The following is a 26,426-nucleotide window of genomic DNA, read 5'->3' on the forward strand; positions in this document are numbered from 1 at the left end:
TAGAAAGAAGTGAGGTTACCAGACCTCTGTAGCCTGCTCCTCATCTCTGCTGGAGGCTAGCAGCTCCAGGCTACATTAGCCACCACTAGCATAACATACCCCAATCTCTGATTGAGCTGTTGGTGGTCGAATTGCATTGCAGGTAATGTAGGCACCAGGTTGTGACAAAGAAGAATGCATGGGATGAAAAAGACAATATCTCTGGTTCTGCTGGTTCTGCTGATCAATTTTGATCCTTTCTCAACGATGTTACAGAAGTACAATGCTAAATCTGTGGAGTACCCCTAAATCCTCCAAAAGAACCCATTGAAACCCCTCAAAAATGTAAGAATACCCCAAGGAGCCTTCAAACTCCCCCTAAGGACCCCTGAAAATCACTTAAAAACAGATCAGAACCTCTTCTTCACCCTCAAGGTTACTTAAGATGCCGTTCCATCCACCTGTTTTTTTTGTTTTTTTTTGCATTTTCAATTTGCTCTTATCAAAAAACCTGAGTGGAAATGCTGAAAAATCACAAAATATCACCAATAACTTTTTACGCTGGACTGGAAACTGACTTAAGAATAACTTTAGAAAAAATTATGATGAAGATGACGCATGTGAAAAAAAAAGATGAGACAAACTTAAATACTGTACCGTATTTCCAGCATGTTTTCTATGTTGTTTTTCATTGTTTGGTGAAAAACCAAACTGGCAGTCTTAGTTTAACTGTTGCTCTTTTAGTTAAGTCATTTTGTTTTGTTGCACTTCTTCTGCAATGATCTAATGGGCCCCAAATGGAATGGAGAATTAGCACCACCAAATTAGCGCCGTCTTGACATCCAAACTCCTAACATTTTCATAATGCCAGTGGATGTAAATGCTCATAAATGAGAATTTATTTTTTGCAGATTTTTGGAAATTCAGTTACAATTTGTACTACTTTTGGATGGTAATCTAGAATCCCCCTTAGGAACTTTACCTTTAGGATCACATCAATGATGCCTGACATTCCTGTGGAGCCTTAGGGCACCCTCAAGAATGCTTAAGATCCTTGGGGCTCCATGAAGCACCCCTTAACCACTGCCATGAACCCCCTTAAAATCCCTAATCCCATCAAGAACCCCTGCATAAGAATTATTTCTACAGAATTCGAATCATGTGAATTGAACCCTTTCTCGTTTTCTGACCACACTGTGGAGCCCCCTGCCAAATCCCTTGTGCATCCTTGAAGGACCCCTGGGTGGCCCTCAGACCCCACTTTTAGAGCCCTGAGGTGGTGAAACCTAAGGTCCCATGGCCTGTCCCCGCACTGCATCTTGCTTTGCCTCGCTCTGCTGTCACGACGACGTTGCTGTCACTGAGCAGCTCACAGCTCACAGGACTCAGGATTTATTTTTGGACTGCCATGGCGTCTGATCCTTCCATTTGTAGGAAGGGGGGTCGAGTTGGGCTCAACATGAACCTGCCGTTCTGACACTCCAGGCTGGGACAAGCAGGCAGCAACCGGCCGGCCACCCCCCAAGCAGCAGTTACACAGGTAAACACGCCACAATTACACCTTTTATTCTCCACACAGAGTGCAGGGAAGCTGTTAGGAGTGTTAGGGAGGCAGCTGCTGTCGAATGCAGAACCCCCCACCTTGGCAGACAGAGATCTGACATATGTTTGGAAAGCTCAGGGTGTTTTTTTTCTCGTCCTCAGTGCAACATTTAAGCACCGGCAGGGTTGAGCTAAATGTTAGCCTCACACTGTTTCTACTCCCTGCGGCTTAAAATCACACTCTGCCCTGTCATTTATCTGTCCTGGCTGCAATGAGGCATGAGTGAATTATGATCATTTTAACTTTGAGTTGTAATCTTCCTGTTGTGTGATTGCGGGGAATAAAGTTTTCCTGTTGGGTTTGATATTTTAGGACGAACTTGAATCAATGTTCTCTCCTGTCAAGGGGAACCTGCTTGGAGCGCTTTGAACATCAGAAACAAGTTTTTACCTGGTAAGTTCTGCCATTTTTCCATCTAAACTTGCTGTTTGCTGTGTTTGTGTGAAGCCTCATAACTTCACAGGAGGTAAATGACTTTTTGGGGTGGATTGGTGTACTTAAAGAGGCCATTGTGGACCAGCTTGGTTTTTATTACATGGCTATTATTACCCTTTCCTCTTTTGAACTTGCATCCTGAAGGCACTCCAAATACCGAACCTACCAGAGCCTTAAAAGGAGGAGTGAGCTCTCATGTGTCAGGCAGGCAGCAGGTTCGGGGAGGGGAGGGGGGCTTTAAAACACAACCAGCTCTGGCCTACATTTCACTGAGTTGACACACATAGTAAACTGAGGATATTTAACAGTTGTTTTTGTACAGACTGCATGATGTAAGAGATCCATCATTTGCACCGCAAACCATCTGGATAATCTAATCATGAACTTATCTGACTCTTATTTCAAGTTCAGGTTGATTGCATAATGTTACATAATGCTTATGCGGTGTTATTTTTAAAGAAAGAACCTTCTCAAAGGGTTACAAATGTAAAAACATTAATGTACAGAACATTTTTACTTAATTTCTTCTCCAAGCTACAACTTCATGACTCAACTTTCTCATCAATTCAGTTTATTTTAAATTCCTCATGTGATTGGGTATTCTCAGTGACAACGTATCTCTGTGGCCCTATCCGGTGTCGGTGGGCTGTGATGTCATGAGGTCAGATGCTCTGCATTCACTTTCACCCTTCAGCAGTTATATATATATATATACACATCTATATGCGTGTATTTATGTGAGAAGAGACATGAGAGGATCCTGACGTGACAAAGCTGCTTTCCAGCTATGAAAATAAAGCTCAGCCTATAAACTGTCACCTCACACACACCTACAGACCTACAGGAGTGCAGTTTTCAGATATGATCAAATATATCATGACTGGGAGCTCAAATACAGCCTTCAAACAAAAAAAGCCATACATGCATGAAGTAATATCTAAACTTCGGGAATTTATCAAGAGCTAAATTTGAGGCTGAGGGTGGAGAAATCAGTCAGCCCGTCAGTCCAACACTTTGATCCAGAGTGAGGTATCCCAACTAGAGCTGCGACTAGTTTAATTAGTCAATGAAACGATTAGTCGATCAACAGAAAATTAATCGACAACTATTTTGATAATCGTTAATCATTTTGAGTCATTAAAATATGAATGTTTTCTGCTTTCTTTAGTCCTCTATGATAGTATGCTGGATATCTTTGGGTTGTGGCTTTGGGAAATGGTGATCAACATTTTTCACCAAAGACTGAATTGACTAATTGATTAATTGAGAAAATAATTTACATATTAATCAATAATAATTATTAGTTGCAGCCCAATGGCAACAACCATTTTCGTGAATTTTTCTGTGGAAGTTTATGGTTCCCAGAGGATGAATCCTAAGGAGTTTGGTAACCTCTTAACCTTTTCTCCGACACCATCATCAGGACAAATTTCCCAGTTGTACACAAGAGACATCCAAATCTAACAGATTGACATGACATTTTCTAATCATATTCCAGCTTCCCAGAGGATGAACCATCTTGATTTAAATAATCCCATAACCTTTCTCCAAGGCAAACTTCACACTCATAGCTCCACTTCTGGTAAGGTTCAAAGAATAGCTAAACCAACGGTATCGTCATTTTATTTGGGCTCCAAGAAAATTGTAGCTTCTAGTTGTGCTTTTAGTTAATGTTATAAGGTCACATATTTGTTGACCAATTTCATCCTAAATTAAATATTACATTTCCTTGATTGTATTAAATTTGAGCATGGAGTTATACCTCTGACCCCGACACACAGATGGGACAAAAACCTCAGAAAGACATGAAAACTTGTAAACATGAAAGGATTGCCAGAAATATTGACCTGCTGGAGGAGGTTTTGTTTCTGATCTCCATCTGCTCCATCTTATCTGCATCACAGCATGCTGATTTATTGTTTTCATGAAAGTGATGCAGCCTGTAAAAAGCCAGGAGTCTTAAAAAAGGGAAGCAGGTGATTGGCCGACCTCTTCTCTGCCTTCAAACTAAAATTAGGCTGAGTAAAAGCTTCCAGGATCAGCTGTGAGGTGGTAACATCATCCAGGAAGAGTTCAAGCTTGATTCTCCTGTTGGTTTTCCAGCCTGCAGAGCCAATCTCTGACTTTTATAAACAGCGCTCACAAAAACAAGATGAGTCATCCTCAGAGCATCTGTGTGTGTGAAGTGTAGGACGTGTTTGGTAACCGCATGAAAAACCCAAATTACAGATTTCTGCTTTCACCTCAGTTAAACAATTATAGTCTCCTCTGTAGGTTGATAAAATGTATTTCTCAAACTTATACTTGGGTTTGATGTACACTTTTCATCAGACTCCAATGAAAAACCTTTTAATCTATCTTGAGTATATATATTTTGAAGAATTAAATTTTAAGAATTTGTATTTGCATTTGTGTTTTTACTGAATTTGTTGTTGTATTTGTATTCTCATGTTCTCTCAACTTGTTTTTGAAGTGCTACATAAACAAAGTTATTAGTTGATTAAATTTCAGCATAATTAGACTAAAAGCAAAGCTGTTTTCTGTAATAGTTCCTGAAGGTTTATACTCATGAAATGGCAAATGAAGTATGTTGTGTGAAAAATCCCCTTTAGATGATCTCCATGTTTTCACTTCTCATCTTATTGTGCTTTTTGAACCCGTCATATCCTGCTGGATAAATAATGATTTAGATATTCCTAAAGCTTTGCCAGTAGTGGAGCATAAATATGAGGTTTGACCTGAGGGTGGCTCTAGAGAAACTGGACTGGAGTTATTGAAATCTGAAGGATTTATCCTCTTGAGGAGCTGAACTGTAATTGTGAAATTTCATGGTAATCTGCCTGTAAGATTTTGATATTTTTTGTGTAGCAAAAGAAATTTTGGGCTGATGGTGGCACCACAGGAAAGTTCAATCCTTAGAAATCATCCTCTGGGGAGCATGAATCTCCATTGACGACTTTATGGGAAATTCAGTCAGTAGTTGCTGAGATATCTTGCTCTGCGCCAAAGTGGGGGGAATAACCAACGTTAGTGAATTCAGATGGAAAACTACACAATGCTGTGTTTAGGCTGCAGCAATTAGGATTATTTAACATTAAATAAAAACTAAAATGAGACAAAATGTATGGTACAGTAGAAAATGATTTTAATTTATTTAAGAAAAAGGGGTTGTAAACATATACAGTACAAGCAGAAATCTCAGTAAATGGATATTTAAGGTGAAGAATGTCTGCAGCAGTACAGAGATAGAGCTGAATGCACCAGGGATTTCAACTAAAACATACACAGGAAATAGAGTTTGATTGTACAGATCAGGTGTCAGCATGATAAAGGTTGATGTGATGTGACAGATAGCAAATCAATGTCCTCCCCAAGAGATGATAGACTTTAATACTTTCAGTGTTACCATTATTATCAGTATGAACTCTCTAACTTTTACAGTTTTTGACAATTCGCTTCTCTCCAACGCCCAAGTTCTTCAGCTAAAGTCCAGAGCACAAACATGACATAGTGTATGTTTTTTTGTTTGCTTGTTTTTTTTTATCTGAGAACAAAAATCAGACAGATCCATTAATTCTACGATTGGAAAATGTAAACGTTTTCTATTCAAAAGACAAGTTTCCCAACACACCATCATATAAGGATCAACCAGACATTAGGAATGATTCACCTAAACACTGTAGTGGTAAAGAATACAGAAACAGCAAAGCTCACAATCAGATATATACAGTACATAATATTTGAAACAGAAAACACAAAAACAAAGAGGAAACTGCACAAATAACAGACATTTGATGATCAAGAATTGAGCTGTTGGTTGAGTTTTTGAGTGTCCAACTTAGAGAATCAGAAAAAGTGATTTATTGGATATAAATGAAATATTGTAACTGTTAGAGCTTCTTCTCTTAGATGTCTTTATAGCCAGTGGATGTTTCATGAGATCAAGGTGGAAACCACCTGAACAGATGACACCACCTCAGTAATCACCATGACATAAATCTGCAAAAGAGACAAAATTAAAATGTTAAAAATGCAGGTAAAGTGGTCATAATTGCTGTTTAGTTGCCTTTATTCATTTTTGGAAAGTTTGAGGTTTTAGGCTGAACTAACAGAGGTCATAAAGGTTTCAACATCTTAGATTTGTGACTTTTTAGGCCCTTTGAAAGGTCCAATGAAGGGAATTTTCTTGAATATGATGCATTTTCCGTTGAAACAGGGTGTTGGGGGATGTTTCTTCTGGGATATCAGTTAAAGACAGACAGGCAGTTTGATTTCATAAGGGAAGAAGAGGAGGCAGAAATTTTTTAAATTTTTGCTGATTTTATTGATTGGAATATTTATTTTTGTCTACTTGTTTGTGATGACGTCACTACTAAAGATTCACAGTTATCTTGGAAGTTAAAGTGTCTATTTCATGAGGAGTTTAATGTGAATCAGAAATGAGAATCAAATTAGACGTGCAGCTGTCCACCCACAAAAAGACAGTCTGCATGACTCACTAGTGGACTGGTATACGATATGAGAGAGGCTCACAAAGACATGTCAGCATTTTACAATGTAATAAAATGTGAAGAAAAAAGAAATTATGTGATATTTGTAAGTACAGGTGCAATAATCTTGGCATCAAAAAACAAACAAAAAACAGAGATATCAGCCTGAACTTTATACTTGACGAATGGTTTGATCATAACTCCCTTCTCTGACACTTTTTGCTTTTTTCTCTGCAGGAAACTGAAGTGCTCATGGCGGTCGCTTACGGTGCTGTCACCCAGCCAGGCCTGTTTTCCCAGCAGTACCCTCCCCCCCTGCTGCCCAAGCCTGGAAAGGACAACCTTCGGCTTCAGAAGCTCCTCAAGAGGACCGCCAAGAAAAAGGCCTCTGCTCAGGCTTCGCAGAACGCCGGACCTTTCCGCTCCAGCCTCTCGCCTGTGAACGAAGCAAGCCCTGACCTCGAGCGCAGTGACCACTCCACTCCGCCCAGGACTCCAGAGACACCGTTCAGCTTCTACAGCGTCCAGCAGCCTCCACGGATCACCATCAGGCCGCTGTATCAACATGTCGCGTCCCCTTACCCGCAGCGCGCAGCTTATGGTAGAGCAGCAAGGTTCTCGCCTCAGTTGGTGGCAACCCCATCGTACTCTTACTCGCAACATGTCACAACAGTTCCTTCGTATTCTGCAGCGACCCACCCCCCTGGAGTCTCACCAACTCCGGGGCCAGTGGTCCAGCTGGCAGGACCCAAAAGATCTCTGCAAGCTTCCTCTCTGTCTGAGGCGACAGCACCAGTTGTTGAAGTGAAAAGGCCAGCTTTTAGCACATTTCCTGAAACTCATCCTAGTCTAAGACCTGTTACAGCGGTGGCAACCACACAGCCAAAACCCATAAGTCCCGGTCCGACTCCTTATCCAACAACAGGAGGTCAAGCTTTGATTCGACCTCTCGTTGTGTTGACCCCGCTCGTCAGAACCAAAAGTCCTCGCCCAACATTCAAAGCAACTGAACCCTCAAGATCACCCAAACCAATGTTTGATGTCCCTCAAATTAGGATGTACACTGCAAGCACATCGTATTATGAGACATCCAGGACTCCGCCGGTGTATGACACAGCTGGATTAACTGCTATTGGCAGCACGATGTCTCAGCCTCCTTCATTAGGCACAGATCCCCATAGAAAAACACCAACTTTAGAAATTAAAAGAGGCACTACGCCAACAGCAGAAATTAATACAGTCATTATTCCTGCATCTGAAATAAAAAGAACCACTCCAACATCTGAACTCAAAAGAGCAACTCCAACATTTGAAATAACAAGAGCCACTCCAACATCTGAACTCAAAAGAGCAACTCCAACATTTGAAATAACAAGAGCCACTCCAACATCTGAAATAAAAAGAGCAACTCCAACATTTGAAATAACAAGAGCCACTCCAACATCTGAAATAAAAAGAGCAACTCCAACATCTGAACTCAAAAGAGCAACTCCAACATCTGAACTCAAAAGAGCCACTCCAACATCTGAACTCAAAAGAGCAACTCCAACAATTGAAATAACAAGAGCCACTCCAACATCTGAACTCAAAAGAGCCACTCCAACATCTGAACTCAAAAGAGCAACTCCAACATCCGAAATAACAAGAGCAACTCCGACATCTGAACTCAAAAGAGCAACTCCAACATCTGAAATAACAAGAGCAACTCCGACATCCGAAATAACAAGAGCAACTCCAACATCCGAAATAAAAAGAGCAACTCCGACATCTGAACTCAAAAGAGCAACTCAAACAGAAATAAAAATAGTTACTTCAACATCTGAAAGAGCTAAAACACCAACTTATGAGATACAAATATCAAGAATTTCAGCAGGGCGGCCTAAAACCCCAGCATACCATCTGACCCGGGCTCCAACCCCCGTCTTTGAAATCTCAAGACCCAATCCTCTTTTGTTTGCAGTGTCGCCTGTCAAAACTGAGACAGAAAGGTCAGGAATACCCAAAATGGTGTCTGCTATGAGCAGTTCATCTGCTTCCCAAACTGTGGAGACTACTGAGCCCAAGCCTACTGAAACGATACTGAATGGAGACATTCATTCAGACATGACATATGCAGCTAAACCAATCCAACAAATTATTAAAAAGTCAAAATCAGAGCCTGATCTGGTAAGAGAAAAGCTCCCAACTGCTCCAGCTGGCTCACAAAGACCTAAAACTCCTACATTTGAGCCAACAACACCAGTAGTGACTTCTTTTGGCTTTCAGAGGTCTAAGACTCCAACATACGAGGCATCGCGACTTATGGCCACATTACCTAGCTATAAAAGACCAAGGACACCTACATATGGGACATCACTTTCTGGTGTATCACCTGTAGCCTTTCAGAGACCTAAAACCCCAACCCAACTGGCTCACAAATCAAAGTCTTCCTATCGTGGATTGACACCAGCTGAATATGCCGCTTATGGTGGAATCAAAACTTACTCTCCAGCATTTGGTATCACAAGTTCTAAAACGGTAACTCAAGAGGAGGTTAAAGCTACAAAAGAGGAATCGGTAGAGTTTAAAACAACCAGCGAAGAACCGTCCGTGAAGGCACATCCTACAGCTGAGGTGACTAAAGTCAAAGAAACCCCCAAAGATGTAGATAAACCCCAACTGAGAGATGAGAGTGTTTCTGCCACCCCTTCAATCCCTATTATTGTTGTTTCCCAAGCATCTGACACCTCAGCAACAACAGTAACACAAGAGACAAGCAAGGTATCCAGTCAGGTTGCGGCAAAACAAGAACAAAGTGTGGTTCAAGAAACACCAAAGGCTAAACCTCCAACAGCAGAGGGTAAAACTCCTGAGAAGGAGAAGAAAACTCAGAAGGTGGAAACACCAGTTCAAGAAGTCGCCAAACCAAAAGCAAAAACTCCTGAAGCCAAACATCCTCCACCCAAAGCTGATGACCAGGATCCTCTGAAGGCAGTAAGAAAACTTTTAGGCAAAGTCCAGACAGGGACGACTGAGACAAAAGTCTCTGAGCAAAAAGAACCAGCAAAACCTAAAACTCCCCCCAAGCCTAAAATTGAAGGCTCAAAGCCAAGTACTGCAGTGCCTGCTCTGCCGGTGAAGGTTCCTGCTGAATCAAAAGCAATCGAAGACAAAGGAAAAGATAAGAAAGCAGAAATATCTTCAGCAGTTAAATCTACACCTATGAAAAAGGAAGGTGACAAGGTCCTCCTAGAAGCCGAGCCCCTTCTTAAAGTCATAAAAAAACCAAAGGGACTGAAATCTAACCTGAGCGGTTGGTCCCGACTCAAGAAGCACATGGTGGTGGAGCAGGAGGAGCCCAAATTTCCAGAGATGGACCCTCAGAAGGAGGCCACTGAGCAGGACCAGAAAGAGGAGAAAAAGGTGGACGACAAGGCTGTCAAAAAGCCTGACGAAACACCCGACGCTCAGGACGAGAACCAAACCAAAGACACTCCCAAAGCAACACAGATGTGGGATGCCGTCCTCTTCCAGATGTTTTCCACTAAAGAGAACATCATGCACCAGATCGAGTTAAGCAAAACCGAGGAGGAGAAGCAACAAGAGATAAAGGATGAGCCCAAAGAGATACCCTCATTTGCGTTCCGGTTGCCCGTGCTGCTTTTTAGTCCAAAGTTTGACGCTAAAAGGCTTAAAGAGGCAGCGTCGAGGCCAGTCACGAAAATTTCAACTGTGTTTGAAATGGGGCTGATTGGACGTAAAGGTAAAGACGAGGAACCAAAAGACTTTAATAGAACAGCGAGGGGTTTCAATCCTAGTTAAGGTACAGCTAATGTGATATGCCAAGAAGAAAATGTAAAGAAAAAATAAGCGATATATGTTTAATGTACAGGTGCAGAAATATTAGCAAAAAAAACCCAAACAATGTACAGGTCTGGAGTCTTAGTCTCTGTGTTTAACAAATGGATTTGTAGCAGTGTTGTAGAGAATTAGGCCTGAACTTTATACTTGACAAATGCGTCGTGTTGCATTTGTGGTTTATGACTGTGTGACTGGTTGTCTGGATGTTAAATGTTTGTATTTTGTGGATTAACAGCAAAGAGAAAGCTACATTTGTCTTAAAGTCATTCAGACGTCTCATCAGATTAAAAGCGTATTTGTTTTAAGTAATTTCAGAGCTTCTCATTTGTTCCTTCCAGCACATGTTAACAGTAAATGTACTCTAGGTTGTAAAGCTAAGGATTTGAAAATATTTGTTTGAAAAAAAAAACAAACTTTCTGTGAAACCGAGACTGTGATTATTTCCTATGCAGCTTGTCACTCAAGATTTAAATTATTTATGCTGAAAAGCTATAAAAAAAAATTAACTTCTGGGTGGTGAATTATTGATGATATTTTCTTTAAAATATCTGCGTTGCTATAGATAGAAACATTTTAAAACTAAATGATTTTAAGACAAATTATTTGTGACAGAGGAAAATTCTGTTCCTCTTAAATGATCATTCAAATATCCAGTTTTATTCAAAATGGTGCTACTTGCCTCAGGGTAAGACCTCTCACTAGATAATGGATGTGTATGTTGAGTAGCATGACTTTTGAGTTATTATTTTTAAGACTGTAGATGGTTATGTTTTGTGAATGAACTTTCTTAAAGTCACAATGAAACGACAATTTAAGAGCATCGAAATTCCTTAATATGACAACTAACAATTTAAGGCGTCTACCAATGAGATAACAATAAGATACAGAAAGACGGCCGGAGAAGAGGGAGATTATTAAAAATCTGTGACAGTTGTGAATAGTCAATCAACAGACAACCTTTTTTAATAATCGATAAATCGATTTTAGTCATTTTTAAAGTTGGTTTCTTTAGTCTTCTATGGTTGTAAACTGAATATCTTTGTATTGTTGACTGTCGGCTGGGACAAAACAAGACATTTGAGGACGCCATCTTGGGCTTTAGGAAACATTAATCAACATTTTTCACAATATTCTGACATTTTATTGACTAAACAACTAACTGATTAATCGAGACAATAATCAACAGATTAATCAATAATGAAAATAATTGTTAGTTGCAGCCCTAGTGGCGAAGGTTTAATATTAATTACGACTAGTGTAACTTTAAAGGCAAAGTAGTATGAAATATTGTCTTTTATAATGAACAAGCAGGGAAAACAATTAATTTTATTAATTGTTGAATTGATTGTTAATTTAGTGAAGAAGTCTCGCTTGATAAATACAATAGAGTATATTAATTTAAAGCTTCAAAATCTGCTTCTTCCCTGTGACTTGGACTTGGATGTTATGACATAAAAAAGTAGATTTCATGAAAAGTCATCTACAACAGATGTGTTTCAGCAGCGTTTTTTTACAGTTGTCCATCACACAAGCGTTTGACAGAACAAACAGCTTGAATTAGCTAGTTTTCCACAACTGCAACCTCAAGCATGTTTTTAGTTTTTGAGGCTTGTGTAGAAAAGGTGCAACTTTATATTTTAAATGCTTCAGAAGTACATAGAAGAGAATTAGTCTCTGTCGACGTGGTTGAAAAAATATATAAACGTCTAATTTCATTGTGACTTGAAGATGGCCGCTGAACTAAAAGCTTGTGAAAGTTGTTAGAGAAGATGAAAGATGTGAAGAGCAGCCACCGTCGTGATGGAGGTCAGTGGGAGAATGAACTGTGGGGTCAAAGGTCAGGAGGAGGTTTAGCTGATAATCTTTGGATTCAATCCAAATGTTAAATTAGCTAAGTTTATCCTCAAATCTGCCGGGTGAGGTATTTATTTTTCTAAGGTTCTTTCTAATGATTTCTAATGCATGTGTGTGTGACTTACAGATTAATCTAGGTACAGTTTTAGTGGGTACATGTTCCTGTGTCCCCCCCTAGTCCCCCCCCCAACCTGAACTGTTCACACTTAAATACATCTAAAGCAAAGTTTCCCACCTGCTGGGAGTTTATTCCTATAACTCATCAAACATTCACCTGCAGATACCAGATAATTTAACTTATTTTTCCAGTTCATATAACTGCACCTGAACGCAACACTGGAAGATTTTTTTTTTAATCTGGGTCTGCTTGTTCCCATTTTAAAAATCAATAATTGAAAAATATGTCAAAACAATGTAAAATTAATATTCTAGGCTTTTTTTTTAAATGTCCACCTTTGAATTATTAGACTGGATTTTTAAACTCTCCTCCTAAATCTGGCAAACAAACAATTTCTTTTCTTTTTTAAATTTTTTTTTTTTTTTTAATGAAAAATAAAACCGATATTCAACGCAGGGGAGCAGTCTGCACTTTGTACAACTCCGGCTTTTTAAAAGAAGAAAGAAGAAATCTGCCCTATAAAAATAAATTCTATGCATGATAGAAACTGCTTCAGGTGAATTAAATTAAATCCGACTGTGAATTATGTGTTAAAAAAAAATCATCTCCTTTACTGTATTTTGTTATCACTGGTCTTTAATTTTAAGTGAAGCACTTTGAACTGTGTTTGTTTTTTGTTATGTGAAGCACTCTGTACTCCGATGCTACATGCAAAGTGCTAAAAATAAAGTTTGACTTGATTTCAAACCGACTGTCTGACCCCCAAGTTCATTTCAGTATCACCGTCAGCGGAAACATCAGAGAATATTGTTGCTATTGGTTTTTTTAGGTAATATGAGTAACATGAGGATCAGAAACACACCTGCAGATCAGAACTGATGATCAGCTTCCATCAACTTTACACCTGACAGCTGAAGCTCCTGTATGTGCTGTATTTCCTGCTTAAGCTCAGTAACTCATAACTCTTCTCCACTATATCAATCTTAACATAATGGAGACAATCTTCAACATGTATATATATATATATATATATATATATATATATATATATATGTGTGTGTGTGTGTGTGTGTGTGTGTGTGTGTATGTATATATATGAAATTTCTTGTTATGTACATACGCCAATACATTGGTCGTGCATATTTATCATTTGTGCTCTAAATTTGAGTTTTGGAACATGAATCTTTTCTGATGCTTCATGCTTTCTTGCTGCTGCTCTACTTGATTATTGTGCACGTTTTTTCTATCTTACCCGACTTTCCATTGGTGAATTCTCCTTCGTTCTCGTCTCCGACAGGGATCTTCTCGTATTTTCCGTGACCAGTGACAACAAATTTGTACTTTTTACTGGCTGCTGAGCCCTGAAGAGAGAAAACACAATGATAAGTTCATCCTGTGACCTTTAATTATACCTTTACCTTTGCATATAAGTTCAATAATAAAGTTTTTAAAAAAAGTGCAATGGGTTCAGAAATTTTGTGACTGACTTGACTGTAATTATACACAATAAAAGGTGTTTCACAATAAAGGTAACATTGACATAATAAAATGATTGAATTATCAGAATTAAAAGAAAAGAATATAACATAATAAAAGTTTATATATATATACCTTCACTCTTTGGCCCGACCTCCCCGATGAGTCTCCGATGACCTCCCACATGTTCTTCTTCTGCATCACGTCTCCAGGCTTCACATCCTGACAAATCATTCAATAATCAATACAAACAAACTGGTTGGTATTCTGTGTTCAGCAGACGTGTTTGAGAAATAATAATAATATTCAATTTGTTCCTGAGAGTGAGACGAGAAGATGGATGTCAGTCTCATGCCAGGGCTGCTTAGCTTAGCTTAGCATGAAGACTGGAAGCTAAAGCTGCAACGATTAGTCTATTAATTGATTAGTTGCCAACTATTAACTGGTTGGAGTAATTCTTTAAAGAAAAAAAAGTCCAAATTCTCTGATTCCAGCTTCTTAAATGTGAATATTTTCTGGTTTCTTGAGTCTCTGTGACAGTAAAGTGAATATCTTTGAGTTGTTGACAAAACAAGACATTTGATGACGTCATCTTGGGCTTTCTGACATTTTATAGACCAAACTAATTGATAATCGTTAGTTGAGCCCTACTGGAAGCAGAGGAAACAAGAAAAAAGAGCCAAAGAAGTTCAGAAATACATTTATGAACAGCTCTAAAGCTCCCTAATTAACACCTGGTGTCTTATTTGTTTGTTTTGTGCAGAAACATTAATGTAAAAAACACAGTTCTTTGTTTGTCAGATGTACAGATTAAACATAAGATGTTCTTTTAAAAGGAGGTAATATTCTTTCATCTTTGCCCTCAGAACTTCTGTCTTAAAAGCTTTTTTTATATTTTTGTTGTTAAGTTGAAAAAAAGTATATTTTTCTGACCTGAATTGGCCTAATCTTATGATTTTTAAATATTATTTTCATTAATTTCAAAGAAACTAGTTTGCTTCTCATCCAAGTTAATTCCAGAGTAAAATATTTTCCAAACATATGAAGTAAAGCTGAATTCTCTGACTCATGTTTGACCGCTGCTGCTGCTTCATGTTCTTCCCACAAGAGGGAAACCTCAGATAACAAACTCTCAAAGCTGCACCTGAACACATCACGGTTTCTACTCTCAGTTTGTTTTTTCCTGCAGCTGCTCTGCTCTTTAAAACACACTCAGACGGTCGATTTCATCTCAAGAATCTGAAAATTTGTTCAGTTAAGATCTTTCCACACTTTGTCCAAGTCTCATTTATAAGAAATTAATGTTAAAAAAAAACATTATGGATCATTTTCACGGCATTCACAGCTTGTTTGCACCAAACAAAAGTCTTTGCTTTGTTCTTGTTTTGGCATTAAAATCCATTTTCTTCAAGAATCATTGCTCTGGCTCGGAGTTTGTTCGAGGAAACCTGAGATTTCTGTTCAGAGACTTTGAATAAATGAAGAGCAGCTTTAATAAAATCTGTCAGGAGGAAAGTGAACGTCTGAGCCGAAGGAGGAGAATTAAACATGTTGTGTTTGTGACTTACTGCCGGTTTGGCAGGCGACTGTCTGCTGCCATCAGTCGGACCCTTCACCCACTGCGTGATCAGGCTCGCCACGCCGACCTTTAACCCTTCAGTGTCCTGATTCAGAAAAAACAAAGCAAAAACGATGAGAACATACACAGATGTTCAGTAAAAACAGCATCAACATGCCTCATTTTTCATAATAAGTGTTATAATTTTTAAAGGGGATATATTCTGCACATTTCCAGGTGTATATTTATATTCTGGGACTCTACTAGAATATCTTTGCATGATTCACAGTTCAACAAACTCCTTATTTATCTTCTACTGGCCCTTTATGCAGCCTCTCAGTTCAGCCTCTGTCTGAAACAGGCCGTTTTTAGCTCCTGTCTCAATGGAAGTGATGGAGGCCAAAATCCACAGTGTGTCCACACAGTCATTTAAAAGTCTCTGTGAAGCTTCTATTCAGCTTCAGCAGTCTGAGTTAGTCATATCAAGTGGATATCTGACACATTTACAGTCTTTTTAGCATCAAATTCCCTCTTTGTGTTTCCTCGGACAGTGTTTCCCTGTTGAGCTGCAGGTGGAAGTATAGTAACAAAAAGAGGAACTTTGGCACTAAAAAGACTGTAACGTTGAAAGATATCTACTTGATTTGACTCATTTGGACGCTGAAGCTTCATATTAGCTTCACATAAAACTATAAATGTCTTCTCTACATCTAAATCTAAAATCCCAGAGTGATTCTTTGGTTTTCCCTGGAAGGTTGAGACAGAATCTCGGAGCTCAGACAGAAAACCAGACATGAGTTCAAACTTTATGTAATGTCTCGGCTCATTATCACCGCTCTCTAATTCAGAGAAGTTTCATATTAAACTCATGAGAGAGATTACGAGTCGTGCCAGGAATTAAAGTAACAATCTCAAAGATCTCTGATTCATTCTGTTTGGGCACTTATTGCGATAAGCGATAATCCAAACAGTGTCGCCGGTGTGACGTCAGTCTGTAGTCATCAGTCTTTTCTTTGTTTGTTCAGCCGTAGTAACCGTTTACTTGCAACAGCAGACGAGACCGGAAAAAACAGTACTTCATAACCACTTCATATACAAGTGGGTTGAAGAGTGAGTCTGTTGTGTTAGCTCCGCCTACCCTCTCTGGCTAATCAATCACTGCTGAGCGATGGAAAACGCGTCACTAACTGTGCATTATCTCTGGATTTGTCCTGGGAATGTCGCCCCCGACACCCAGCTCATAACCATCATAATACTGTGACTTAACAGACATTTATTTAAGTGAAAATCAAGATTATTACTTTAAAATAGAGGTGTGAGGTTGACACTCTGCGGTCAAACTGACAAACACGACAGAGTCTGAGAGAGAAATGACATCGCAGCCTCTTTAGCACTCATCAAAAACACCTGACAGGACATTCAAAGCCACAGTAGCTTAACCAGCGTGATACTTGGTTAAAGCCCTTATTTTGTAGAGTTTAAATATCCATCTTTGTTTGCAAAAATAAAAACATCCTGATGAAAATGTGTCATGTGTTTTATTTCAGCTCATTCATATCTGTACACACAAGCTTTAAATGTTTAAGGTACATTTCACTCATATGTTCAGTATCCACATTTTTGCATCTTGCCAAATACGTTAATTAGCTACATTTTCTCATTATATTGAGAGAAAATGTGATTTAATTTACATATTAATTGTTCCAATTTAGTTGTATATGAACATTATTTCTAGGAGACAGAATTGCATGTTGCCAAAATCTGAAATTTTCCAATTTTACACTGAAAAATTGTGTTTTCTGACCTTGCAGGAGGCTCCCTTGGTGGGACTCTGGCTCCAGGCCTCTCCGGCTTCAAACAGGTTCTTCTTGGAGGCGACGACCTCGGGTGCGCTGGGCAGGTCGGTCAGCGACACCTTCACTGCTCGGGTCTCGATGGAGTTCTGGACAACAACAACAACAAGCCCGAGTTAGTGCTGTGTACGCTGAAGAAATGCAGATAAAAAAAAGTACATTATCATGGTTTTCTTGTGTGTGTTTATTAGTCGCAGGTACAGTATGTGCACAGTTCTGCAGCACCTTTATACGTTAAATAAAATATATATATTTCCATCTTTTCAAACCATTTCTGTCTATAAAAAGGTTATTTGTTGCAAGACAAATTAAAACATTATTTCTAAAAACTTGTGTTAGTATAAAAAAAACAAAGAATAAGATACAATAAGATAATTACATAAAATACTCAAAACAACTTGATTTTTCTTGGTTGTTGTGTATAATAAAAGTTTTTAAAGTGCCAGATATAAATTAAGTTTTTTGTTAAAGGAAACCTTGATTAATGTGGCAAATATCAAATAGCTTTATTATAAATTTCTTGGAACTTTTCTCGTGAATCAACACACTGAAATAATTTCTTACAGGTAAATTGTATACTGCAGACTTCCTGTAATTAGATTTTTCTATTCTTTATCCTTGTTACAGTTCCTTTCTCTATATATTGCTTTTGTTGTATCTTCAGTTCTAGACTATTTTATATCATACATTTCTTAATGGATCGTTCTGTTTTATTTTGGAACTTTGTCTCTGCCTGAATCTTGCCACCATAAAAATAACCATGAAAATGTCATTTCCATTTAACTGATCATAAGAAATTACATTTTTCAAAATGTAATAGTTTACAATTTAATTTCTATATTTCTGTGGTACATTGTCTCTGTTGTCTGTCAGTCCCAGTATTGTTATGGGAGTGTTTGGTTTTGGGGTGCAATAAAATTTAAAAAAAAAAAAAAATCAATTTAGTTGTCTTTTAAATGTTCACTGTGGCAGTGATTATACATTTCTTATATTTTTTATTTTAATTATTAATTAAACAACATAATTTTAATATTGGCAGCCCTGGACCTCCATACCTCCAAAGCTGAAAAAGTGCTTTATACAAATAAAGTTAATTCATGTATAGAGAATAAAAACAGTGTCAAAAGACTGGTTAATGTTATCTAACCTTCAAAAATATATGGTGAGAATATTCTCAACATGTAATTTCTGCATCTGTATTGTAATTTGTGTAAAACCTGTTTTTTTTATTTTAAAAGAACTCCATAAATAAAAAATGTCTCTGTTTAACCTCGGGTCATGCAGCGTGCTGTTAATCAACCTGGGAACCGCCTGAGGTGAGGACTGATAACAGGGAACGGAAGGATAAAAATAAAGAGCTCTGAACATCGGGCGGGGGGGGGGGGGGGGGGGGTTATTCCCGTCGTATATCTGTCAGATATAAAAAACAGTGAGCTGTGATGTCATCGTCCAGGTGCTCCAGAGGTTTGTGACTGCAGCACAAAAAGGGTCAGAGCTGCTTTCTGCCCCTCAGCTGCTGTAAAACAATAAGAGTCTAAAGGTTGAAGTGAACATCAGGAGCTTCTGACTGTGCAGAAAAAACAGCAGAGGGATGTAGAAAAGTAGAAACTACATCATTTTGTTTTGCCGTGTTGGCAGTGCGGTTGAAGAATGTTGATGTTTTTGGTTGGCTGGATGCAGATTTCCATGAATTTCCTCAGAATTTTCCTGCTTTCCAGATGCTGTATGCAGAGGTGCGGCGGCGCCTTTATACAGGTCTAAGGCATGCGTGTGTGCGTGCGTGCATGTGCATGCGTGTGCGTTTGCGTGCTGACCTCCACAGCGTGGGCGTACTGCTCCAGCTTGTCGTCAATCTTGGGCAACAGGACGAGAGGCTGCGTCTTCTTAAAGCTGTTACTGATTCAAACGAAACACAACAAACACAACCAGTTAAAACCAGATTACAAACTCTGCATGTGTTGTTCTTTTTCCCCCTCTTTTTATTTTTCATGTTGATATGATCTGTTGGTTCTCAGATCAGGGATCTATTGTCCTTCAGGCATCTCCAGAAATCCCAAGGTTCATTAAAGAATCTTCCTAATTCAATGATGTGAAAGAAGAGATTCTGTTTGTTTCACTTTCATCTCAAATTCAAACTTAAAAAAAAAAAAAAACAAAGTCAGAATTCAAACCAGCACAATGAATGAATGAAGGCTTGTATGAAGTGTTTTTGTCTGTTAGTTTCTGTCCAAACTCTCCATCTTCCCCAAACACCAAAAACCTCTTCTCTCTGATTTTTTTGAACAGCTCCAGATACGAGTTATGAGCCGCCAGTTGACGTTATTCCTTCACAGCGAGGGAGGAAAACCTCATTTATCATCTGAATCATTCGCTTCAAAACGTCCGAGGCGTTTTAACAGAAGGGTTTACACCTGATGATGTCATGATTGACAGCACCTGAGATGACATGAGAGCCGCCGCCGATCTAACACGTTCGGTTCGAAACAGTTTAGGTCTTTATGAGTTTCTTCCTGCTGTGCTGCTGAGAGGTTTCACCGCTGGAAGGTTTGACTCAGTCAGATTTTTTTCCTTTGACAGTTAAATTGCAAAAATCTGCAAAAGTTTGAGGATGCCTCCTGGGATTTTAGGAAACAGTGGTCGACACTTTTGCCCTTTTTCTGACATTTTACTAGATATTTGCAGTTTGGCGTTAATTCAATCCAACATCTCGTCAACTATAAAAGTCTGACAATTTGGAGTTTGTTTGCATCTTTGAATGTCTTTTTTTTCCCAAATCTTTTTTAATAAATAAAAATCTTTGACCTCTTGACCTATGAAACACATTATTAGGGCTGCAACTACAGATTACTGTCATTATCAATTAATCGCTCAGTCTATTTAATATCAGAAAATACTTAAAAATAATTAAGATATTTAGTTTACTGTCATAGAGGATGAAAGAAACCACAAAATATTTGCATGTAAGAAGCTGAAATGAGAATTTTGGCCTCTTTTTCTATAAAAAAATGACTCAAAGCGATTCATCAGTTATCAAAATAACTAGCTATTAATTTTCTGTTGATCAACTAATCGATTAATCATCATCGGTAAGATAAACGTGTGTAATATGTTGCACCTCAGTGAACAGAAACACACTAACTCTGCTGAAGTCAAAGGTTGAGCTTTCATGTTCCTAGTAGTAATTTAAAATAAAATCATCCGAACAGAGGCTTCACTCCCGCCGAGAGCTCTGCAGAGCTGATAACTTCCTGCTGCAGACTGACTGGAGCCGACAGACCTCAGCGGCCACCAGAGAAAACACAGCTGCCTGCATCTGGACGGAGTTAACCGGAGTCATAAATCACAGCTGATGAGGGTGACGTGGACCCTCCTCATCAGCGTTTACTGTCAGACGGCAGAGTGTCAACCAGCAGACCTGAAACACTGATTCTGATGATCATTATTTAAGATATTTATCAATCTAAATACTAATTATTCTCTGGTTCCAGCTCCTCAGTTGGGGAGATTTGCTGCTCTTATCACTGAAAACGGAATATTTTAGCGTTTCATAATGTTGGTCGGACAAAACAAGATATTTGAAAATGTCTTTTTTTTAAAAAAAACTTTTTTCCTGACATTTTATAAATTAAAAGATGAATCGATTAATCCAAAAAATGAGTTAGGGTTAGGTTTAGGGTTAGGGGTTAGGGTTAGGGTTAGGGTTAGGGACAGGGTTAGGGTTAGGGACAGGGTTAGGGGTTAGGGTTAGGGACAGGGTTAGGGTTAGGGACAGGGTTAGGGGTTAGGGGTTAGGGTCAGGTTTAGGGACAGGGTTAGGGTTAGGGTTAGGGACAGGGTCAGGTTTAGGGACAGGGTTAAGGTTAGGGTTAGGGACAGGGTTAGGGACAGGGTTAGGGACAGAGTTAGGGTTAGGGTTTGGGTTAGCAGACCTGAAACATTGATTCTGATGATCATTATTTAAGTTATTTATCAATTTAAATACCAATTATTCTCCTGTTCCAGCAATCGATTAATCCAGAAAATAACAAGGAGTTGCTGCCCTTTAAATGAGTCTGTCAGTTGGAGTGTACGGTGGCCTGCAGGGACAGTTTAACCAAAGCAACAAACTGCAAATAAGACAATTCAAGAGTCAATACTGCTCTTACAACTTTGTGGCAACATTTTGAAGAAGATTTTTTTCCTGTTTCAACATGACGATGCCCCCGAACAAAAAGCCACCTCCATAAAGAAATGGTTTCCCCAGTTTAGTTTGGAGGAAGTCGACTGTCCTGCAAAGAGTCCCGACCTCGACCCCATCCAACACCTCTGGGGTGAACGAGTCAGACCTTATCACCCAACATCAGCGCCGGACCTCGCAAATGCTCTCGTGGCTGAATGGAAGCAATTCGGCTGTCAACATACTTTCAGTGTAAATAACCTTGTCAAGCAGCATTAACATTAGATTATTTGACTTGTTTCTGGGAAACTGGTCATGATTCTTCTTGGATAAATCCTCCAGTTTTACAGGAAACAAGTCTGAAAAGGGGGACTGAATGGTTTATGTGGAAATCCCTTAAAAGAAAACCAGATGTTCTGCTTATTTCTAATGTCAAATCAATCTTAAAACTATGCAAGACAACAACAAAAAAAACTGCACAAATCTTATCTTTTTTTCTATTTCTTATAAATCGCTTAAATTCAACACAATGTCGGCTCTGGATCAGGCTGTATCCTCATTGGCTGCTTTTAACAAAATGTTAGCATTTAAATTTCATTTTCTCCTCTGCCAGAAGCTTTAAAACTGCTCCATTCAGAACACATGTACAAAACTTCATTTTAAGTGCTAGTGGAGATCCCAACGTTCCCAGAGATATAAAATATGTCAAACTGAGTTTTGGGGGAAATAAATAAAATAAAATAATGCACAAAATAACATCCAGAATGATTTCAGCTGATGAAAAACAGTTACAGATGGCAGCAGTGGAAAGTAACTAAGTACATTTACTCAAGTACTGTATTTAATTTACAATTTCAAGGTACTTGATGCTACTTTATTCTTCCACTCCACTACATTTCAGAGGGAAATATTGTACTTTCTACTCCACTACATTTATTTGACAGCTTTAGTTACTTTTCAGATGAAGATTTGACACAATGGATAATATAACAAGCTTTTAAAATACAACACATTGTTAAAGATGAAACCAGTGGTTTCCAACCTTTTTGGCTTTTGACGTCTTACAAAAAGCAGTGTGTAGTCGGGGTCACATTTCACATGTCTATGAGTTGTTAACAGCTCCACCAAATAGTGATTTTTCCCTCTAAACTTCTCACATGCTTTCATTTCAATAAATGTTCAAATGATCCAATATTTCAGCAAAAATCAAAGATTAGAGAAAAAGTCCAAAAACTGAAAACAGATTTGTGTATCAGAACTTTGTTTTTTCTTCTTTCCTCTCCCATTAATCATCTCACCACCCCTCAGATTTATCTGCTGACCCTTTGGAGGGGCCCGACCCCTAGGTTGGGAACCACTGGACTAAACTAGCTAACTGTATATAAAGTAGTGTAAACTAGCTCCACCTCCAGCAGCTACAACAGTAACATGCTGCTCTAACACTGATGCTTCACTATTGATAATCTAATGATGTCATATATAATAATATATCAGTCAGAGGGACCAAACCACTACTTTTACTGCAATACTTTAACTACATCAAGCTCATAATACTTATGTACTTTTACTGCAATACTTTAACTACATCAAGCTCATAATACTTATGTACTTTTACTGTAATGGAGTATTTTTACATTGTCGTATTAGTACTTTTACTTGAGTAAATAGTTCTTCCACCACTGCAGAATGAATCACTGTCAGTCAGGACATCGATGAAGATATTCACCTTTTCTTCAGCGAGCGGTTCAGGGACTGAGTTCTCTCTGTGATCTGAAAAAGAAGAATATGTCTGAGGTCAGTCTTCTGTCTCCTCCTCAGCTCAGAAGTGTGTTAATTACAGTTTGACTCCGTCCAAGACAAACAGAGTCGAGACTAGCTGGCCTTCATCAAACTGTACATGTCGGCGCGAGCAGAGGATGATGGGAAACTCCAGCTGCATTCAACACTCTGAGACACATTTATTATTGCCTATAAAATCATCATCATGTTGGAATGACATGTTTGCTTTTAGACTTCCTTTTTGGACAAGAGACCTATTTTCCTTATGAATGCATTAAGTCATTTTATCAACTATTGCTGGATTATAATCCCTTTTTTGTATTTGTTCTGTTAATTTTTGTAATTTTAATTTTTCCACCTACAGCTCCTTTGTCCCAGCCTGCTGTTCGAGGCTTTTCTAATGTGTCTTTGATGTAAGAGATGAAGGACAAAGTCTTCAGCCCTCGTTCTGACGAAGTCTGAGTTAAACAAACCAAGTGGTTTTCTTCGTCTTGCTGGTCGTTTGTAGGTTGATTGCTGGTGTTTCGTTCCAGCAACAAACCTACGCCTACCAGGACGAATCCGGCTGCTGCAGCTCAGCAAGAAAAACACACAGAAGGAATTTGGTACTAAGCCGCTTGATTTATGTAAACTCAGACTGCTAAAGCCTCATATTAGCTAGTGGATGGAGGGCTGTAGATGTTGTTCTACGTCTCTTAATTCAAGAGGAAAAGTTTCATTTATTTGTTGTATTTGGCAGAACAACACGAAACATTTGAGGAATGGGAAAAGGGAGTTGTGAAGTATGAGAGGTCGCTGGTTCTGGATGTATTTCATCATTCTGTCTCCTCAATGTCACTGAACATAGAAACTCAGGATTCTCCTGGATAATATAATGATCCAACAGGTTTATATTCTGACCACCAGTTTGCATCATTTCAACTTTGTTTCTGAGAATTCATGTTTTGTCCATGACTTTGGCACACGGCTAAGAAGACTACATTACCCATGAGCCAATCAAAACAAAAACAAAAACTGTAGTCGCTGAATTCACTCAAACTGACAAGTCACTCTGTAGATTGACTAATTTTTAGCTTCTGCTCATCGTTAGCGGTTCATATGACTGGGTTTTAAGCTCCGTGATTGGCTGTTTCTTGCTGAAATGCACCTTGGAAGCTGTAGTTAACTTCTACCCAGATGATGTTTACGTCCACAGTCTTGTATCTTTGACTTTTGACTAAAGAACCTGATATTTTCTAATGCAGTTCTTAATCTCTTGTACTGACGATTTAACCAGGAGAGTTTCATGCTCATCCAAACTGTATGAAAAATGAACCAGAACCAGTGGAGCCCAGAATAGCTCCTCACACTTCTAAACTCTGTAGTTTATACATGCAATACATGAAACAAGAGTCCAGTTTGCTTTTCTAACACATGCACAGTGGGCTCATATGTAGTACAGACAGTCTGCATAGCTGACATCTGCAGATGGCGAACCCACACTGATTAGACAACTATGAACAACTATGAACTGACCTTTACAGTGGAGTCATGTTAGGAAGGGATCACTTCACAACCAGTATCAACAGTATCGACAATAATCACACTTTTCAACATACATATGGAACATAAATACATAAAGTATTGTATTGTATTGAGACTCTGTAAACAGATGTGTATCACAGCTGCAGTTGTTTGTCACATGTTGGTGAAACTTAATTTTGCTGCTTTTAATTTTCTCTGTAGGCAGCAGAAGACTGATGTTCAGATGTTCAGATGTTCAGGACAGGATCAGTATTTTCTCTGACCTCAGAGGTCAAACATCAAAGTCTGAACTGCAGGGCTTTCAGACTGCATGAACACACACACACACACACACACACACACACACACACACACACACACACACACACACACAGACAAAGGGAACCCTTGTGCTCCAGCTGAACACTCAAACCTCAGACTGAAGCCTTTTGACCCAGATTCACTGAAAATGAATATTAGAGACACTTTTTATTCTAACATTACTGACTGAAGGTCACCTGACGTCCTGACATCTCTCAATCATCTGTCTAACCACTATATTGAAAACTAGACTTTTATCAAATGTATCCACACCAACTATAATAAATGTGAGTGTGACATCAAAACACAACGTTCAAATGGTTTTGCCAACTTTCTTTCTAGATTTTCCCATTTACACCTTCAGATATGATCTGTATCTGTAATAAGGGAACACACAGTCAGAAGTGATCGGATCAGCCAGACCACATTGGGAGGTGGGTTCACACTGTGATCAGATCTCACCGGGTGTAAATGTCATCTGTACAGTGTGACAACTTTCATGAAGCAAGTCGTAAGCTCTCTCACAGCAAGCAAGTAGCCGTGGTGGCTAGCAGGTCTTTGGCTCGTGGCCTTCCTTCCGTTGATCCTGGATGCACCATGTGTGACTGACCCGCCTAACTCATTTACATATTGAGATCCAATCACAGTGTGAGCACAACTGATAACCTACAATGCACTTTAATGCCAATGCAGAGACCTATTGATCAGAAGTCATTATCAAGATACAGATCACATGTTAATACCAGGTGTAAATGTGTTTGTTATATATTTTTTAAAAAAGCACCTTGTGACAAATCTGGCCACTTTTTGGACAGAAAGAAGTTGTTAATATTTCTCAGCGAATGTTTGCTGATGTGTCTTTGGCTCTTTGGATTTTTTAAAGAACTAGACATAGAGCTACCTCTCAGTCTTGCTGCCAATTTTTCCTAGTGGTCACTTGCAGTATTGCAGCTGAAAAAACATTTTCCGCACAAACCGCCATTACGAAAGAGACGTCTGTTGACAGAACACCTCCAGCTGCAAATAAGGTCAGTTATTACTCTTTATATTATATGTTTTTAATCCATGAAGTTTTTATACTTAAAAATCCGTGACATCATCCCAATGTAAAGTCTAACGGCTGAGCAGGAAAAACACCACTGCGTATATTCAGTCTGTCCACACAACATGGAAGCGAGAAACTTTTTGGCTCATGCACCAGACGAATGTTGAATAGGCGCCATCTTTGAGTCCGGTGACCACTTCTTATAACAGATCCATGGTTGAGTGAAGGCAGAGAGCAGCAGCACATTCAGTGGACCAATCATCATCCAGACAGATGATGATTGTGTGTACTTAACAACCAATCACTGATTCCCATTGTTTGACTGGACAACTCCTCCTTTATTTTAATTCTACTAGATTTAAATGAGATTTTTTTTATCTGTACAACAGCCTGCATGAAATAGTTTTTATATTAAA

The 26,426-nt window shown here is 38.8% G+C and overlaps 2 protein-coding genes across 6 annotated transcripts in view; one reads left to right on the plus strand and one right to left on the minus strand.

Annotated features, from left to right (window-relative positions):
• The first annotated feature begins 498 nt into the window (after positions 1–498).
• prr33 (proline rich 33) lies at positions 499–10,389 on the plus strand. Of its 3 annotated transcripts, XM_042410982.1 has the most exons (4): positions 499–1,519; positions 1,895–1,975; positions 6,745–7,978; positions 8,033–10,389. In XM_042410982.1, the coding sequence occupies exons 3-4, from the start codon at positions 6,760–6,762 to the stop codon at positions 10,306–10,308; spliced, it is 3,495 nt and encodes a 1,164-aa protein (XP_042266916.1). In that variant the 5' UTR covers positions 499–1,519; positions 1,895–1,975; positions 6,745–6,759; the 3' UTR covers positions 10,309–10,389. The 3 variants fall into 3 exon arrangements, with proteins under 3 accessions (XP_042266916.1, XP_042266914.1, XP_042266915.1); XM_042410980.1 differs by having other exon boundaries at positions 500–1,519; positions 6,745–10,389; XM_042410981.1 differs by having other exon boundaries at positions 500–1,519; positions 1,928–1,975; positions 6,745–10,389.
• lsp1a (lymphocyte specific protein 1 a) overlaps positions 5,141–26,426 on the minus strand; it is a 64,886-nt gene continuing 43,600 nt past the window's right edge. For all 3 annotated transcript variants that reach the window (XM_042410985.1, XM_042410984.1, XM_042410983.1), the window contains exons 7-13: positions 23,089–23,132; positions 19,021–19,102; positions 17,158–17,295; positions 15,364–15,459; positions 13,931–14,017; positions 13,572–13,680; positions 5,141–6,016 (exon numbers count right to left, since the gene is read on the minus strand). In XM_042410985.1, the coding sequence (XP_042266919.1) occupies positions 5,994–6,016; positions 13,572–13,680; positions 13,931–14,017; positions 15,364–15,459; positions 17,158–17,295; positions 19,021–19,102; positions 23,089–23,132 (579 nt within the window). In that variant the 3' untranslated portion in view covers positions 5,141–5,993. The remainder of the gene's footprint in view (positions 6,017–13,571; positions 13,681–13,930; positions 14,018–15,363; positions 15,460–17,157; positions 17,296–19,020; positions 19,103–23,088; positions 23,133–26,426) is intronic.

Source organism: Thunnus maccoyii, chromosome 5 (genome assembly GCF_910596095.1).
Source record: "Thunnus maccoyii chromosome 5, fThuMac1.1, whole genome shotgun sequence".
Classification (NCBI taxonomy): Eukaryota; Metazoa; Chordata; class Actinopteri; order Scombriformes; family Scombridae; genus Thunnus; species Thunnus maccoyii.

Bases quoted from the DNA above. Each gene is read 5' to 3' on its own strand.
- prr33 (XM_042410980.1), top strand. From the start codon at position 6,760: ATGGCGGTCGCTTACGGTGCTGTCACCCAGCCAGGCCTGTTTTCCCAG.